The sequence below is a fragment of the Nilaparvata lugens genome, chromosome 12 (genome assembly GCF_014356525.2).
Source record: "Nilaparvata lugens isolate BPH chromosome 12, ASM1435652v1, whole genome shotgun sequence".
NCBI classification, from domain to species: Eukaryota; Metazoa; Arthropoda; class Insecta; order Hemiptera; family Delphacidae; genus Nilaparvata; species Nilaparvata lugens.
This window is the reverse complement of record NC_052515.1, coordinates 32318890-32334538: the sequence shown is the minus strand read 5'-3', so window position 1 is coordinate 32334538 and position 15649 is coordinate 32318890. Positions and strand designations below refer to the sequence as shown.

General features: G+C 32.1%; 1 protein-coding gene across 1 annotated transcript in view; it reads right to left on the bottom strand.

Moving 5' to 3' along the window:
* Positions 1-596: 596 nt before the first annotated feature.
* Positions 597-15649, bottom strand: part of LOC111057651 (zinc homeostasis factor 1) — a 142167-nt gene continuing 127114 nt past the window's right edge. Inside the window, exons 12-13 of the mRNA XM_039439364.1 lie at positions 8135-8281; positions 597-2732 (exon numbers count right to left, since the gene is read on the bottom strand). Of these exons, the coding sequence (XP_039295298.1) occupies positions 2115-2732; positions 8135-8281 (765 nt within the window). The 3' untranslated portion in view covers positions 597-2114. The remainder of the gene's footprint in view (positions 2733-8134; positions 8282-15649) is intronic.

Below are 15649 nucleotides of genomic sequence, written 5' to 3'. Positions count from 1 at the left end.
TTCTCAACCAATATTCATTCTCTTATCACTCTATTTTCAATGCATTTTCTTAGATAAACAGCCTGTAGTTCAAGTTTCTTCAAACTGACTAGTTTTCTATTCCTCGATTTTTTTTTCATTTCTGATGACCTCTCTTTTCATTGATAATATTCTAAAATAATATTTTTACTGTCTTATAATTATTGATAATGAAAACTTATAATGTGAACTTATTATCATAAGTGATTCAAATAGTAGATTATGTTGTAATAAATTATTCCAAACTGTGCTTGAAGCTGAGTAGGATACTAACTTGATTCATTAAAATTGTACCAGATTAATTACATTGGTAAACAAATATATTTCAATTAAATCTATTTCAAAAAATTAATAGAAGAACTTGAAAATCTTTATTAGAAGTCTTTTCAATAGTTCATCCCTGATAGAAGATCATTATCCTGCTAAAGTTAATATTACATTATTTTAAATGTCTCTAATTTTTTAAATAGTTGAACAAAAAATTATAGTTTATCCTTCATTAAATTTGCAGTATTATCATATTTAGAGAATTTATATCGTGAACAAGAAAGAACATTGGAAGTTTAAGTTGCATAATCATACTAATAAAGTGGAGAGACAATTCATTATTGTTAAAACACATGGAAGCTTTAAATTATCCTATAATATACAGTATTTTCAATTTAAATTTTACATTTTTACAAAATAATCATATCATGTTGAATTCTATGTTCAAATTGAGCAATAACTGATTCATTCTATTTCTTCTTCTTCTTATTCTTCTTCTTCTTCTTCTTCTTCTTTTTCTTCTTCTTCTTCTTCTTCTTCTTCTTCTTCTTCTTCTTCTTCTTCTTCTTCTTCTTCTTCTTCTTCTTCTTCTTTTGTCTTCTTCTTCTTCTTCTTCTCCTACTCGTTCATCTATATATTTATATCTTTTTCATTTTATAATACATGTCCTTCCACTGTTCCTATTTACAACTTTATTTAATTTTACTTTTTTGTTATCTTTAGAATTAGCAACACAAACTATTTCCTGCAGCCCAATATTTCAAGTAATTATATAATATCACAATATAATAGTATTTTCAAAGTGTTATCAAAAATAATAATTCTATGGTTAATTGAACACTGAGGGTCATTGTCTGAAACAACACATTATAAAACGTCCCATATTCAACTACCTAATAAGCTGGTGTATCAAGAAAATTCAAATTTTCAATTTGAAAAAAAATATCCTATGTGGAATCTATCCCTGAGCATATTAGTAGAATGCTTTTCAGTACGAATTTATTCATAAAATTTAAGAATTTGGTTAAAAATTTATTCTCTACATTTTTATTAATTTTTTCAACGTTGTCGAACGTTGAATTCAAGGTAATTCAAACTCCAAACTTTTCTATCAAATTTGATAGAGTTTCGACTATTCTAGCATCAAACATATATGATTACTCAAATTTTATCATCAAATTAATTCAAACTTTTCAAATTTTCTTCGTCAAATCAATTCAAACTTCCCATTGATTCCCCTGTTTTAGGTCGAATACCATACTTTACTCAGATAAATAAATTATACTTTTGCATTGTAACAACAAAAGAAACTAGCCTACATCGTCTCTACCTGTTCCAAAGTTTCAAGAATTATTTATTAATATTTCCTCTTGTAATCTGAGGTTGTGAAATGTTCAGGTTATTGAATACAAAGTTGTTTTTAAATTTTGATAATTATCTTGAATTCCACCTCAACATTAATTCAAAAAGATAGGTCTATGGATAGGCCTAATCATTATATTGTTAGAAGCTGTTAAACTATCAATTCCTGGTATTTAAGCTCTATATTCTTAGTCAATACTAAAAAAATGTTTGGATTTCATCCTCACAATACTATCCTCTATACTTTACCTTATTTTTCTCCTTCAGTTGAAATCTAATTCAGGCCTAAACTAATTCTATATTATTCAACTGTATTAGGCTACTCAAATTTATAACCAACTCTATAATTTCAACAAGACTCTAAACAAGATTTGAGTAACATTCAACTGAATTTAAACCAGAATTGGAAAAAAATTCGTTTCAAAATTTATCTCTCCCTGAACTATTATAATCTGATGAACCTGTCATCATTCTTTTACAGTTTTCTCGCTTTCTGAATTGTCGGACTTTTCCAAGCCGCTCTCTGATTGGCTCGCCTTCTCCAAACCACTCTCCGATTGGTTGAGTTCTATTGCCTCTCTTTCAACTTCCCCTACTTCTTCACCAGCATCTCTTATAATAACATTAATAGAGGTTTGAGAGCAAGAATTCTTAATTTTGATCTCTCCCTCACTAAATTTCCCTGCGTCTTCAACATTTTTCTCATCAAGATTTCCCGATTTTCTCGACGGATCCACACTTCTACCACTCCTGTGCACAGTTTCCTCAATTTCTTTCCCAGTTTTCCTCAACATTTCTCCCAATTTTTTATCGATACTTCCATTTTGAACCCCGTTCGTTACAGCATATCCATTACCATTATTCATAATCATATTGGAGGTTCTGTGTAGTTTTTTCTCGATGTCTGGAACGCTTATGGAGCCTTTCAGACTTCCATTAGTTTTTCCGTTGGAGTTTTCATTTTTCCTAGTGTTTTCCAAGTTCATACAACTCTGGAAATTCCTTGTCTGGTCGTAATTGATGAATGATTCGTCGGCAATGTTTTTGATGTTTAATATTTTCACTGGTTCGTCTTCGCGTATCATCTGTAACACATTACAAATACAAATAAATTTTATTTCCATTAATATACAAACAAACAATCAATGAAATGTACATAATATTCAAAAATACAATACATGAAATTTACTACAAATGAATAAATTGCATTTTTTTCGGAAATTAACCTACTCAACTATGGGAAACCAATGTTCTAGAGCACGTATTAACATTAGAGCAGGAAATAAATAACATTATAAAAATGGTATTTCAACATAGTGGGTAATGTAGATACATTATCTAAAACCAATGTTCTAGAGCAGGTATTAACATTATAGCAGGTAATAATAAATAAAATTATAAAAATGGTATTTCAATATAGTGGGTAATGTAGATACATTTTCTATTCAGTCACGGAATTAGAGGCAAATTATGAATAAAATTACGACACCATACATCATTTATGAGTTTGAAATTTATGAGGAAGATCATAACTGTTGAAGTTCAATAAAAACAATAATACCGAACTTCTGTTTATTAATATCTATATCCATTTATTGATCGAATTAGCTATTGGGTGACTATTAGTTATAGTGAGCTCCACGTTATAATGACAGTGAAGAAAGATACTAGAAAAACGTTGCCGAACCTCTGTCTTGTAAATGCCTTCTATAGACTGTAGCTGATACAGGCTTATTGATGTATTATTAACTGCGCATTCTCGTTTAAAATAATCAATTATATTTTATCAAGCAAGAAATTATATTTTTCAATGATTCCATGATGAACTTTCATAATTAAGATTAAATATCTTGTTGATTATTAATTCTACATTGTTAAAAGACGATCTGGCAACAGAGCAAAGCGAGAAAGAGATAGCGCTATCCGCTTTGTTGAATGATAGACAAGGATAGCAATACCATTGCTAATCAAACACTGCCATTATAACGTGGACCTCACTATAGATTGATGAGGGTCAGAGGTTGGAAGCAGAAGGTGGATGACCGTTTGGTGTGGAGGTGAATAGTTGAGGAGGCTGAAGCTCACGCTGAGCTGTAATGCCGAAAGAAGTAGAAAAATGCAAATTATAAATTCTATTCGATTCAAATTCACTGGATTGAAAGAAGACACTTCACTGTTTGCAATAATACATTGCAGATCGATTTCAAAAACAATAGAGAACAAAACAAATTGATATAATGAGTCTTTTGAGAAGGCTTAAATCGAATGATTAAATATCAAATCAAATGTTTTTATTGTCGTTCACAATTGTTATTGTTATTGTTATTTCATCGTATAAAACCGCATATGATGAGCAAAGCTCAAACGGTGTACGACATGTCAAATATATCTAGTATATGGTTTCCCTCCATTGAGGGAAAGGTTTTCATTTTATAAAATCGTCTGGATAACTTCTGATCTCTAGGATTTCAATGAGAAATCCAGAATTATACATGTGTTGACAAAGTCAAGAAAACGGAGCATAGTCCTTAGTCTGTAGCTGAGGTAGATAAGATCAAAGATAAATAGAATTTAAACAATATACTATAATATTCAACTGAGTTCCGTTTGCACAGTTACAGTTTAAACTAAATTTAATTTTCAACAGGACAGTTTTGGGTTTTAAGCCTGTTGTTTCTTTTCCAATCATTCATAGTTGAGAATTATATTGCATGTATCAATGTATAAATATAAATAAATAAATAAATCCATATCAAATCTGGCTTGTTATCATGTAGGTAATTCATTTTCAGTCAAGTCACCAGTTGTTCAAATTCAGTTTAAGCTTTGACTGTGCAAACGGCCCTAACAGTGATTATCTATTTATTCATTTATTTATTCCATTGTCATTACAGATCATAATTATAATAAATATAATATGAATTTTTACTATTATAATCAGCTGTGCAATTTTTTTACATTTTTTTAATCAGCTGTTCTAATAATGAAGTGTTGTGTTTCTTTTCTGGCTCAAAATTTTGCAAAATTACTCAAAAATTTCCAATCTGTAAAGATTTGAGTGAAATATTTTTGTTTTTAATCAGTTTTTTAATATCAAAATTCAAAATTTTTAGTTTAGTCTTTAGTTTTAAAGTGGAAATTGGACTTTTTGAAGTGAAAGTGAAATCTTAACCTTATTCTTTTTTGAAACTTGTATTTGTAAAAAGAATAAGGTTAAGTAAGATTTCACTTTCACTTCAAAAAGTCCAATTTCCACTTTAAAACTAAAGACTAAACTGAAAATTTTGAATTTTTAAATTTAAGAACTGATTAAAAACAAAAATATTTCACTCAAATCTCTACAGATTGGAAATTTTTGAGTAATTTTGCAAAATTTTGAGCCAGATAGAAAAGAAACACAACACTTCACTATTAGCACAGCTGATTAAAAAAATGTAAAAAAAATTGCACAGCTGATTATACTGGTAAAAAATTATACTAGAAATTGTAATGTTTCTGACCTTTTTCGAAGTCAAATTCTGGATTGAAATAGTTCTGAGATCATCCTTGCTGCTGCAACAGTGGGAGTCCAAACATTCATCACGGAGACACTGCACCAAGCATTGGGCTGTTCCCTTGCCTGACACTAGGTCCACACTATTCAGGTCCTGAAATCAAAAACATTGTAAATATTTCATCAAATTATCAAACAAATGTGAATTCACAGATGGAAATTACTGAGATATTGCAATTATTCAAATATAACCTCCCATGAGGTTACATGTAAACTTTGAAGGACCATAGGAAAGAATCCTGAAGTCGGATTATAAATTTGATAGGCCATAAACCTGGTCCTTAACCTAACGAACACAACTAAAAAAATCATCAAATTCGGGCTAATGAATTAATTATTATTATTAAACGAAAATCCAAATTAATCATTCATAATTACACAACGTACAGAAGAGTACCACAGGCTTATAAGCCCAAAACGGTTCCAATTCTAATTTATACAACAGTCCAATTGTAGCTAGGTAATGTGTCACTTACCATTCATCAATTACACACTCAATTCACAATTCAAAACACACAAAAATCATTTTTAAATTAGAAAATACTTCAACATTAAATTAAATCAATTACAATTAATTAAAAAATTCCAAACTTTCAAATACTATAAAATTTTGAGGCCGAAAGACAAACACATTATTTAGAACTTATCACAGCTGTAACATATTTACAAAAAATTCCAAGAGATATTTACAATAATTCAACAACAAAAATTCAATCTGTAAATTAAATGCTGTAATTTACCCCGAAGACTTCTGCTACTGCAATATTGACAACAGGGTAAACAGCTAGATGGAAATTCGATCAGCGCTCATAAAATTTTCATCTATAGTGAGGTCCACGTTATAATGACAGTATTTGATCAACTTTGGTTTAGCTATCCTTGTCTATTATTCAACAAAGCTGGTGGTACTATCCTTTTCTTGCTCCACAACGATGCCAATTATGTTTTTGACAGTGAAGAAATATAATTAATTATTACAGAGAATCGGCATCGCTATTCTTCTATCTTTCTCCTCACTGTCATTATAACGTGGACCTCACTATAGCTGTTTACCCTGTTGTCAATATTTGCAGTAGCAGAAGTCTTCGGGGTAAATTACAGCATTTAATTGGGATTTTCCTCATAATAATTTATAAATGTGAATTTGTGAATTTATTTATTGCTTCATACAGTGTATGATTACAAAGTTTTTGAAAATATTCGACAAAAATGAACAGAAACAGTTTTTCACACAACAAAACTAATATAGAGTTCCATATTATTCTTTCTACTCATAATAAAAATGTCCAAGATATCATTGCTGGAATGTCAACAGTCCATGATGATATTATTCTGATTGCACAAACCACGGTATTTAGATGAAAACGGTAGAGGTCATGGAATGTGTGCGCAGTGGCCAGCCAGCTAGATTGCGTCATCGTCACCAACCGATGTTTTTTCATACCTATTGGCAATTTATGAAACTTATTTGTTAAAAACAGATGATTGGATATAAAATGACGTCAGCTACACCGGAAATTTAGCACAAACATGCGCGTGACACCTACCGTCTTCTTCTATATACCGTGGCACAAACCATCTTAGTCTCAGCATTTCACACATGAAACTGAAGACGTCGTTCATTTGCGGACCATCACTTATATTAAAACTAGCTAGCCCGGCGAACTTCGTACCGCCAAATAGTTAATGCATCTCATGACAAACTTTAGCTTGATACACACCTGAGGAGGCGCGATGCGGCATTTTGCATTCAGGTGCTTCTTGCTTATTGGTTTGGATGGAAGATCTCACACACACTGAATCGGGCATGGGGTGAAACGGTGTGATAATGCAATCTCCAAAAGATCAACACTTTGTATCACCAAGCCGCGCCTCCCCAGGTGTGCTTGGCCTTAGCTTAATCTGATGCACTATATTTTTATGAAAATTTATCCAACAATCAGTATTTACATTTATATCTCAATATGGACTTCATATGTGCTTAGTTAGTTGTGCAGCAGTTTGTATTCTTAGACATAGTTGAATGGGAAATTGAATGGTATATCTCCTTGCTGCTGATTTCCCCGCATATTCTTAATTTACAGCATTTCGAGTTCTACGACCCAAGTTTGGATGTCGTTCGTACCGCGGCATTATTATTAGAACTAGAATTTTGTGAATCAGTAGAAAGAAATAAATAAATCCATATCAAATCTGGCTTGTTATCATGTAGGTAATTCATTTTCAGTCAAGTCACCAGTTGTTCAAATTCAGTTTAAGCTTTGACTGTGCAAACGGCCCTAACAGTGATTATCTATTTATTCATTTATTTATTCCATTGTCATTACAGATCATAATTATAATAATATAATATGAATTTTTACTATTATAATCAGCTGTGCAATTTTTTTACATTTTTTTAATCAGCTGTTCTAATAATGAAGTGTTGTGTTTCTTTTCTGGCTCAAAATTTTGCAAAATTACTCAAAAATTTCCAATCTGTAAAGATTTGAGTGAAATATTTTTGTTTTTAATCAGTTTTTTAATATCAAAATTCAAAATTTTTAGTTTAGTCTTTAGTTTTAAAGTGGAAATTGGACTTTTTGAAGTGAAAGTGAAATCTTAACCTTATTCTTTTTTGAAACTTGTATTTGTAAAAAGAATAAGGTTAAGTAAGATTTCACTTTCACTTCAAAAAGTCCAATTTCCACTTTAAAACTAAAGACTAAACTGAAAATTTTGAATTTTTAAATTTAAGAACTGATTAAAAACAAAAATATTTCACTCAAATCTCTACAGATTGGAAATTTTTGAGTAATTTTGCAAAATTTTGAGCCAGATAGAAAAGAAACACAACACTTCACTATTAGCACAGCTGATTAAAAAAATGTAAAAAAAATTGCACAGCTGATTATACTGGTAAAAAATTATACTAGAAATTGTAATGTTTCTGACCTTTTTCGAAGTCAAATTCTGGATTGAAATAGTTCTGAGATCATCCTTGCTGCTGCAACAGTGGGAGTCCAAACATTCATCACGGAGACACTGCACCAAGCATTGGGCTGTTCCCTTGCCTGACACTAGGTCCACACTATTCAGGTCCTGAAATCAAAAACATTGTAAATATTTCATCAAAATTATCAAACAAATGTGAATTCACAGATGGAAATTACTGAGATATTGCAATTATTCAAATATAACCTCCCATGAGGTTACATGTAAACTTTGAAGGACCATAGGAAAGAATCCTGAAGTCGGATTATAAATTTGATAGGCCATAAACCTGGTCCTTAACCTAACGAACACAACTAAAAAAATCATCAAATTCGGAGCACACATAGAAAAGTTACTGAATGTCAAAATTTGAGGCTCGATTTTTATTTAAATAGATGTGGTTTAGGCAATTCATGAGTATTTCAGCAGATATTTTTGTCTGAAACCGCTATATAAATCACAATGTAGAAAAATGTGCTCCACAATCCCAAACAAAACAGATGTGTTTGCACGTCTGCTTCGAAGTTACCACACAGTAGACAAGACACTTGAGGGTTGATTGTAAACTTGACACCTTTCAAGTGGAGAACGATGGTTTCAGTATATGCATGGAAATCCTCATCTGGCTAAACAATCCAACTTTATAATGTGGTGAGTTGGATTTAAGATATGGAGCGATGTCGTAGGTTGTCAACTGATGGTATAGGCCTCACGAAGAGGGGATTTTATTGCCGCAGCCGCATCCAAATTATACAATTTCTGACGAAAAGACTTGAATATGTATTATCAAACAAATAGTCTTTAGCAATAGTCAACAGGTCCTGGAATCAACAACAGAGTAATGGCCGGAACACACATATCCGCACCGGGCCCACGCCGCGGCACGGCCGTGTGACTGACGTACTACGGCGAGAGAGAAAACAAATGCTTTCAAACGTGTGGGGACACATACTACCGCACCGCGTCAGCACCGTCACCGTGCTTGTTTCCCGCGCCGTCACCGACTAGTTCAGTTTACCTTTTAACGGAGACGGTGCGGGCTCGTTTGACATAGAGAGTGAAAACTTATTGATGAGATACGGAATGTTCCAGTTTTTTATGATCAAAGTGATGAGAAATATGGTTGAACGTAAAATAAGTTGAAACAAAAGTAGAAGTATAACTAAATAATAAGTCAAGCCAAAGGTATGATAGACATAATATAATAAATGATAAAATAAACAACAAAAAGTATAGAAGAAGGAACCCGTGACTGTGTCTTAAATTTTTAATTTAAAACTAACAAACAGTTCCCCTATGTAGTAAATGAATTGATTAACCTGTTACCCGAAAATTTAATTTTAGATAGCATCACTAAATCAAGTACAAAAAAATAATTGATTCGATTAAATCAACAAATGTTTTTCACCTAATTCACAACACAATTTGATTTTTTTTCTCTAGTATTGTCATCAAACTTACATACAGTATATATTTGTGTTTTCCCCACTTTCATCTTGAACCCAGGTAGCACAGAAACGTTGAAATAACGTTAGAAACACGTAATACCTTAACGTTGAAAAGACGTTTAAATTCAACGTTGAAAACACGAAAAAATGTCCGCCGTTTCCACGTTATTTTCAACGTTGAATAATAGTTGAAAAAACATTGTAACAACCATTATTTTCAACTATAAATAGACGTTGAAAGCACGTCGTGACAACCATTATTTTCAACTATAAATAGAGGTTGAAAGCACGTCATGGCAACCATTATTTTCAACTATAAATAGACGTTGAATTAGCCATACTTTTGAACCGGTACCTTATCAATTACATGGTAATATTTCTAAAATCATTTGAAAAGAGATGAAAATACGAAATCATATTTCCATTTATTTACATATGATTTCATGTAACAGAAATATTACCGTGCAATGCGGTACATTGGTAAGGTGACATTAAAAACACACAATAAAAACCATATTACTTCATTTCTTTTCTGTATAGGGCTACTTTTTATAGAACTAGAAAGAAAAATAAAAATCTCAGTACCCTTTTTGAATTATTTAATCACTATTATTAATCATTATTTAAATGATTCAAAAAGGGTACTGAGATTTTTATTTTTCTTTCTATTTCCATATTACTTCAATTTTGATCCACAAAAATTAGTATGATAACAGTTTGTTTAAAAAACTGAGATGGTTACAACCAAATTACCATGGTAATTTAATATACTCTGCCAAGCTCAAAAACATTTTATGTCTGTAAGAAACATACCTAACTTAAAACTATTATTTCAAGAATTCAGCAGTTGTTTAAAAATCTTGAATTTTTAGTATGATAATTTCATCTGTGGTGAGTAAAAATAGCTCAATTCTTTCTAGCAAATAATATAGATCATCTAAATTTTTACTTGACATTTATGCCAGGTTTAAACTATGCCAATTGGCAAAACAATAATAATTGTCTTCTTAAACCGTCAGCTGATGTTGTCAATTAGTTTTTATTTAGCCATGCCTAGATGATGGTTTTAGAATTAAAAGATTCAATTGATAATTTACACCAGCTGTACATTTCAGAAGACAATATTATTGTCTTGTCAATTGGCATCGTATAAACCCCCCTACATTTTAGTTTTCAGGTATGATGATTGTTTGTGATTTATGTAATAGCCAAACAAATATTTTATTACAGTGTTTCAATAGAAAGGAACTTTCAAAATAACTTTCCACTTCCATTTCATAATACTTTAATATTTTATTAAATATTGTGTAAAATAAATATAAATATAAACATAAATATTAATGTGTTTAAATATTTTATTTTATACCTTGATATTTTTAATTACCGACAAAATTAGATTGTTTTTTTTTCTCCACTGAAAATACTCATATACTGTCCCATATTTTAGCCAATCCTTAATAGCGTCTTCAATTTGGGTCCTAATGCCCACAGTCAACCCACAAGATTGTTTGATAGAATCTGAAACATAAGGTAATATAAATTTTAATGAGAAATTCTATAAATATGAAGGCAGATGAAATTTTGCCACCACATAGGAGTTATTATTTGATACAGGTGTTGCATGGTTAAAAGAGACAAAAGGGATAAAGGGACAAGTACAAAAATTTTTTTCAAGTGCACATCTAATATTTTGTTATACACATTGATATTTTGAATCACAAGGCGAGGTGATGACTGTTTTTTAGATATTCGTTTAAACATTCAAATTGACTAAGAATAAAGTATGAATATTGGGTTTCCAAATTTTGTAGCATAGACGAATTTTAACTTGAAATACTCCTCTTTCATTAGGCCTATAGAACTAAATAAGGCTCTATATAAAAACGGTAAAAAAGTTACTTTTTAGATTTATGAGTAAAATGTAATAGTTACTGTAGGTACATACTTAGTTTTATGAAAAAAAACAGTTGTATGCCGATATTTTAACCATTTTTTATTGGCCTACTAAATTTTGTAAACCTAGACCAAAAGTTAAAATCACAATGAAATTAATCAAAAATATCCTTGACATATGAGTTGTAGACATTCATAAATTAATTGGAAATTAAATTTTAAAATGAACAAGTTTAAGCTAAATTTCGTCACCATGGAATGACGATATTTGGAAAATGTTAATATTTATGAGGTGAACTCCGGGCACCCGTTTTTAATTTTTTGGATCACCGAGTTAATTATTGGTACTGAACTTGTTAAAAGCAATCACTTTGATGTTAGCCTACATAGACAATTTATTAGTGCCATAGCAACAGACTTCCATTGTTTGCAGGTTAAATTGGGTTATGTTTTAAAAATTTATATTTTTCATTATATTATTAAGTTTCATTCAATTTCTCAACACAAGCAGTCCTGTGACAAAAACAATACATAGATAGCATAATGAAAATATTTGTGTAGAAATCAAAGTAATTGTAATTTATGTGGAAGTTAAGTAGTAGGCTACATGTACAATACTTAAAACCAAGCTTATTGTATTATATTAATTTTTAATATATTAAATTAGAGCCCAGTTAACAAATATACCTAACCCTAACCTCGAATGTAAACAAGTGTAGGCTAAATAACACACAATATTTGTTTTCAAGTTTAGACAATAAATCACCAAACAATCTCATTTTTTAAATAAAAATAATAAATTAAAGAAACTTACCAAGTCAAAGTGGAATGGGTAGACACTTCTAAAAGAGTTCACAGCTTTCATCAACGTGATGAAAATAATTTCTAACATGAAATGGCGTCGATCGGTCGTTGACGAAAGTTGCTAGATCCGTTTTGTAAGGACTACATACTGTAGCGCTGTGAGTGGTGGAATTGGAAGCTCGTTTTCAACGTGTTTTTAACGAGAGATCAACCGTTGAAAACAATGTTGTATTTAAAACGTTGAAAAATTCAACCGCTAACGGTTATTCGACCTCAACAACCAAATTTCAACGTTGGAAACACGTAGGTGTGCTACCTGGGAATGAATTGTATAGTTGTTATAATATTATAGTTTAGTTTACCTTGTTGAATCAAAGTTTTTCTATTGGAAGTAATAGTATCGTTTTCTGTTTTGGTACTCGTCACCGGCACTCAAACTGTGGTTTTGCTGGTTTCGCCGAATTAGTATATTATATTATGTTGAAAAAATTATACTTCTTATTCTAAAATATTACTTTTTGTAATCTGTGTTCATTTGTGAATATTTTTTGTAAGGCAATAAAATTTGATTTGAATTTGAATTACGTTTAGATACATAAGGCAGAAGATAACAATTTTATTGCTGATATATATTATTTCCGATACTTGACTGATTTTGGTATTGTTATGCACCGAATTTTATTGCTGATATATATTATTTCCGATACATAACTGATTGTGGTATTGTTATGCACCGAAATATATACCAGCAATATGATTCTCATCGTCTACAGGTAATTAGTTAAAAATTGAAAAATATAAATTTAAATCAGATGTAACAAGCTTTAATAGTGTTATATTATTAACAATAATTGTATTATCATTCATCCCATCATCATCATCACCTAGGCTTGAAATACTTCTAGAAAGTCGCCTTTGTATTTAATAAATAAATGAATATCTTAAATAATAATAAATAATAGTTTAACACATTCAGAAATCAGACAAAAGTAGCACTACAGAACTGAGACACTCTGCCGCTCGGCTGTTGCACGGATATGTGTGTTCTCCTACCATCATCACCGTGTCACGGACGTAGCTCGGCCGTACCTCGGCACGGGCTCGGGGCGGTTATATATGTCCCGAGCTTAAATACAGGATGGCGCACGATATGATCCAACATTTAGTTTTGTCATACAAAGTTTATTGTGGAAGCAATACAGAAAAATAAGATATAACCACAGAGAAACGATAGCGTAAGTAGATATCCCATGGTATAGGGCGTTTATGTCGCAACTTTTACTGTTATCCCAAGTCGATAGTTCACGTAGTTCTTTCCTATGCAGCTGTGTGACGCTGGTAGTCTCTCAAATTGTGTTGTTCATACACTCTCACCACAACAAAACAGTAAAAATTGACAATAATCGACAGTAATCGGCTTGAGATAACAGTAAAAGTTGCGACATAAATTCCCTATACCATGGGATATCTACTTTCCCATGCAGCTGTGTGACGCTGGTAGTCTCTCAAAATGTGCTGTTCATACACTCTCACCTCAACCAAACAGTAAAAATTGACAATAATCGACAGTAATCGGCTTGAGATAACAGTAAAAGTTGCAACCTAAATTCCCTATACCATGGGATATCTACTTTCCCATGTAGCTGTGTGACGCTGGTAGTCTCTCAAATTGTGCCGTTCATACACTCTCACCCCAACAAAACAGTAAAAATTGACAATAATCGGCTTGAGATAACAGTAAAAGTTGCAACCTAAATTCCCTATACCATGGGATATCTACTTACGCTATTGTTTCTCTATGATATAACTTGTCTACTGTATACCTGGATATTAATTTGTGGCCATTACATATGCTCAATGTGGCCACCTTTTTGTCTGATAACCGCTTCAACGCGACCGCCTATGTTATTGGCGACTCGGCGTCACATATATCCTCGGTTATCTCGTTACATGCCTCAATGATTACTCGCAGACTCGAGTAAGTTCTATGAGCACTCGCAGATCCATCAGTGTGTTGAGCTGGGTTTTCCTTTATGCGTAAATGCCGTCGTCGACCACTACAGGGTGAGGATCTCAGATTGAAAAGATTTCAATTAGTCTAAATAACCTAATAGATTATGTTCAATTATGTTTTAATGGGGGAGCTTGAGTTTATACCTTATTATACTTTCAATTGGCAATATGTTGATAATAATAGAAATGTTTGATTCTTGAATAATGAACACAAATAATGGAAAGTTATTTGATCAGCTGTTTTAGCACACTTGAAATTTGGACAATATGAATGTCAACAATGCTTGTCGTCGTCGACTGCGGAAATTTACGCACAATCGAAAATGCACCTTTAGGATGTTTAGCGAAGATCTTCTCCTTCAGAAATCCCCAAGGAAATTAGTCACACGGATTCAAATCAGGACTGTTTGGGGGCAAGTTATGCCCACACGCAAAACGATTAGGAAATCGGTTTGAAATGACCGTTTGATACATGACTTATAGATCCGTCGCTTAGGAATTGGATCTTAAAAGGGTGTGTGCACACAAGGAGCGGTCAGGCGTTCCGAGTTCCAGCAGGGGAACGCGCCAACCAAGCTCCCCGACATCCAAGCTCCCCGTCAGCCGAACACCTTTTAAAACCACTCTCGAGGGGATTGGTTGACGACGTCATGAATCGGCGAGGGTCTTGGATATTCACATGGATATCGATACTTTCATAGCTTCATAGCATACTAGTAGTTCTGTGTACAGTAGACCTCACGCAGTATTCTCATCCACAAGTACCTGATTGAAACTATAGACCTTATGGAAATACAGCAATAGACTGGCTTCTCCACACATCTGTGTAATCACTTGTCAGCTGATTTATGATTAATAATTCTATAGTCTTATCAATTTCACTCTAATATTGGCGTATGAAGGAGCCTCCTTTTTCCTTTTATATTATCATTGAAATGCAGAATTTCCAAAAACCTTATATATACGTCGACGCACAATTAAAAAAGTAACATACCTGTCAAATTTCATGAGAATCTATTACCGCGTTTTGCCGTAAATGCGCAACATATAAACATTTAAACATTCAAACATTTAAACATTAAGAGAAATGCCAAACCGTCGACTTGAATCTTAGACCTCACTTCGCTCGGTCAACAAACGATTTGACAACGATGCGGAGTTGTGAGAGGATAGAGCTGTCTGCTTTGTCTAATGACAGATAGCAAACCAATGTTAATCTTTATTCACAATAAAGAAACACAATAAGGAAAATATAAACAAAGTTCAATGTACATGGGAATAAAATTTATTGGTTGTCTCCCAGGTTGCATAAGACATG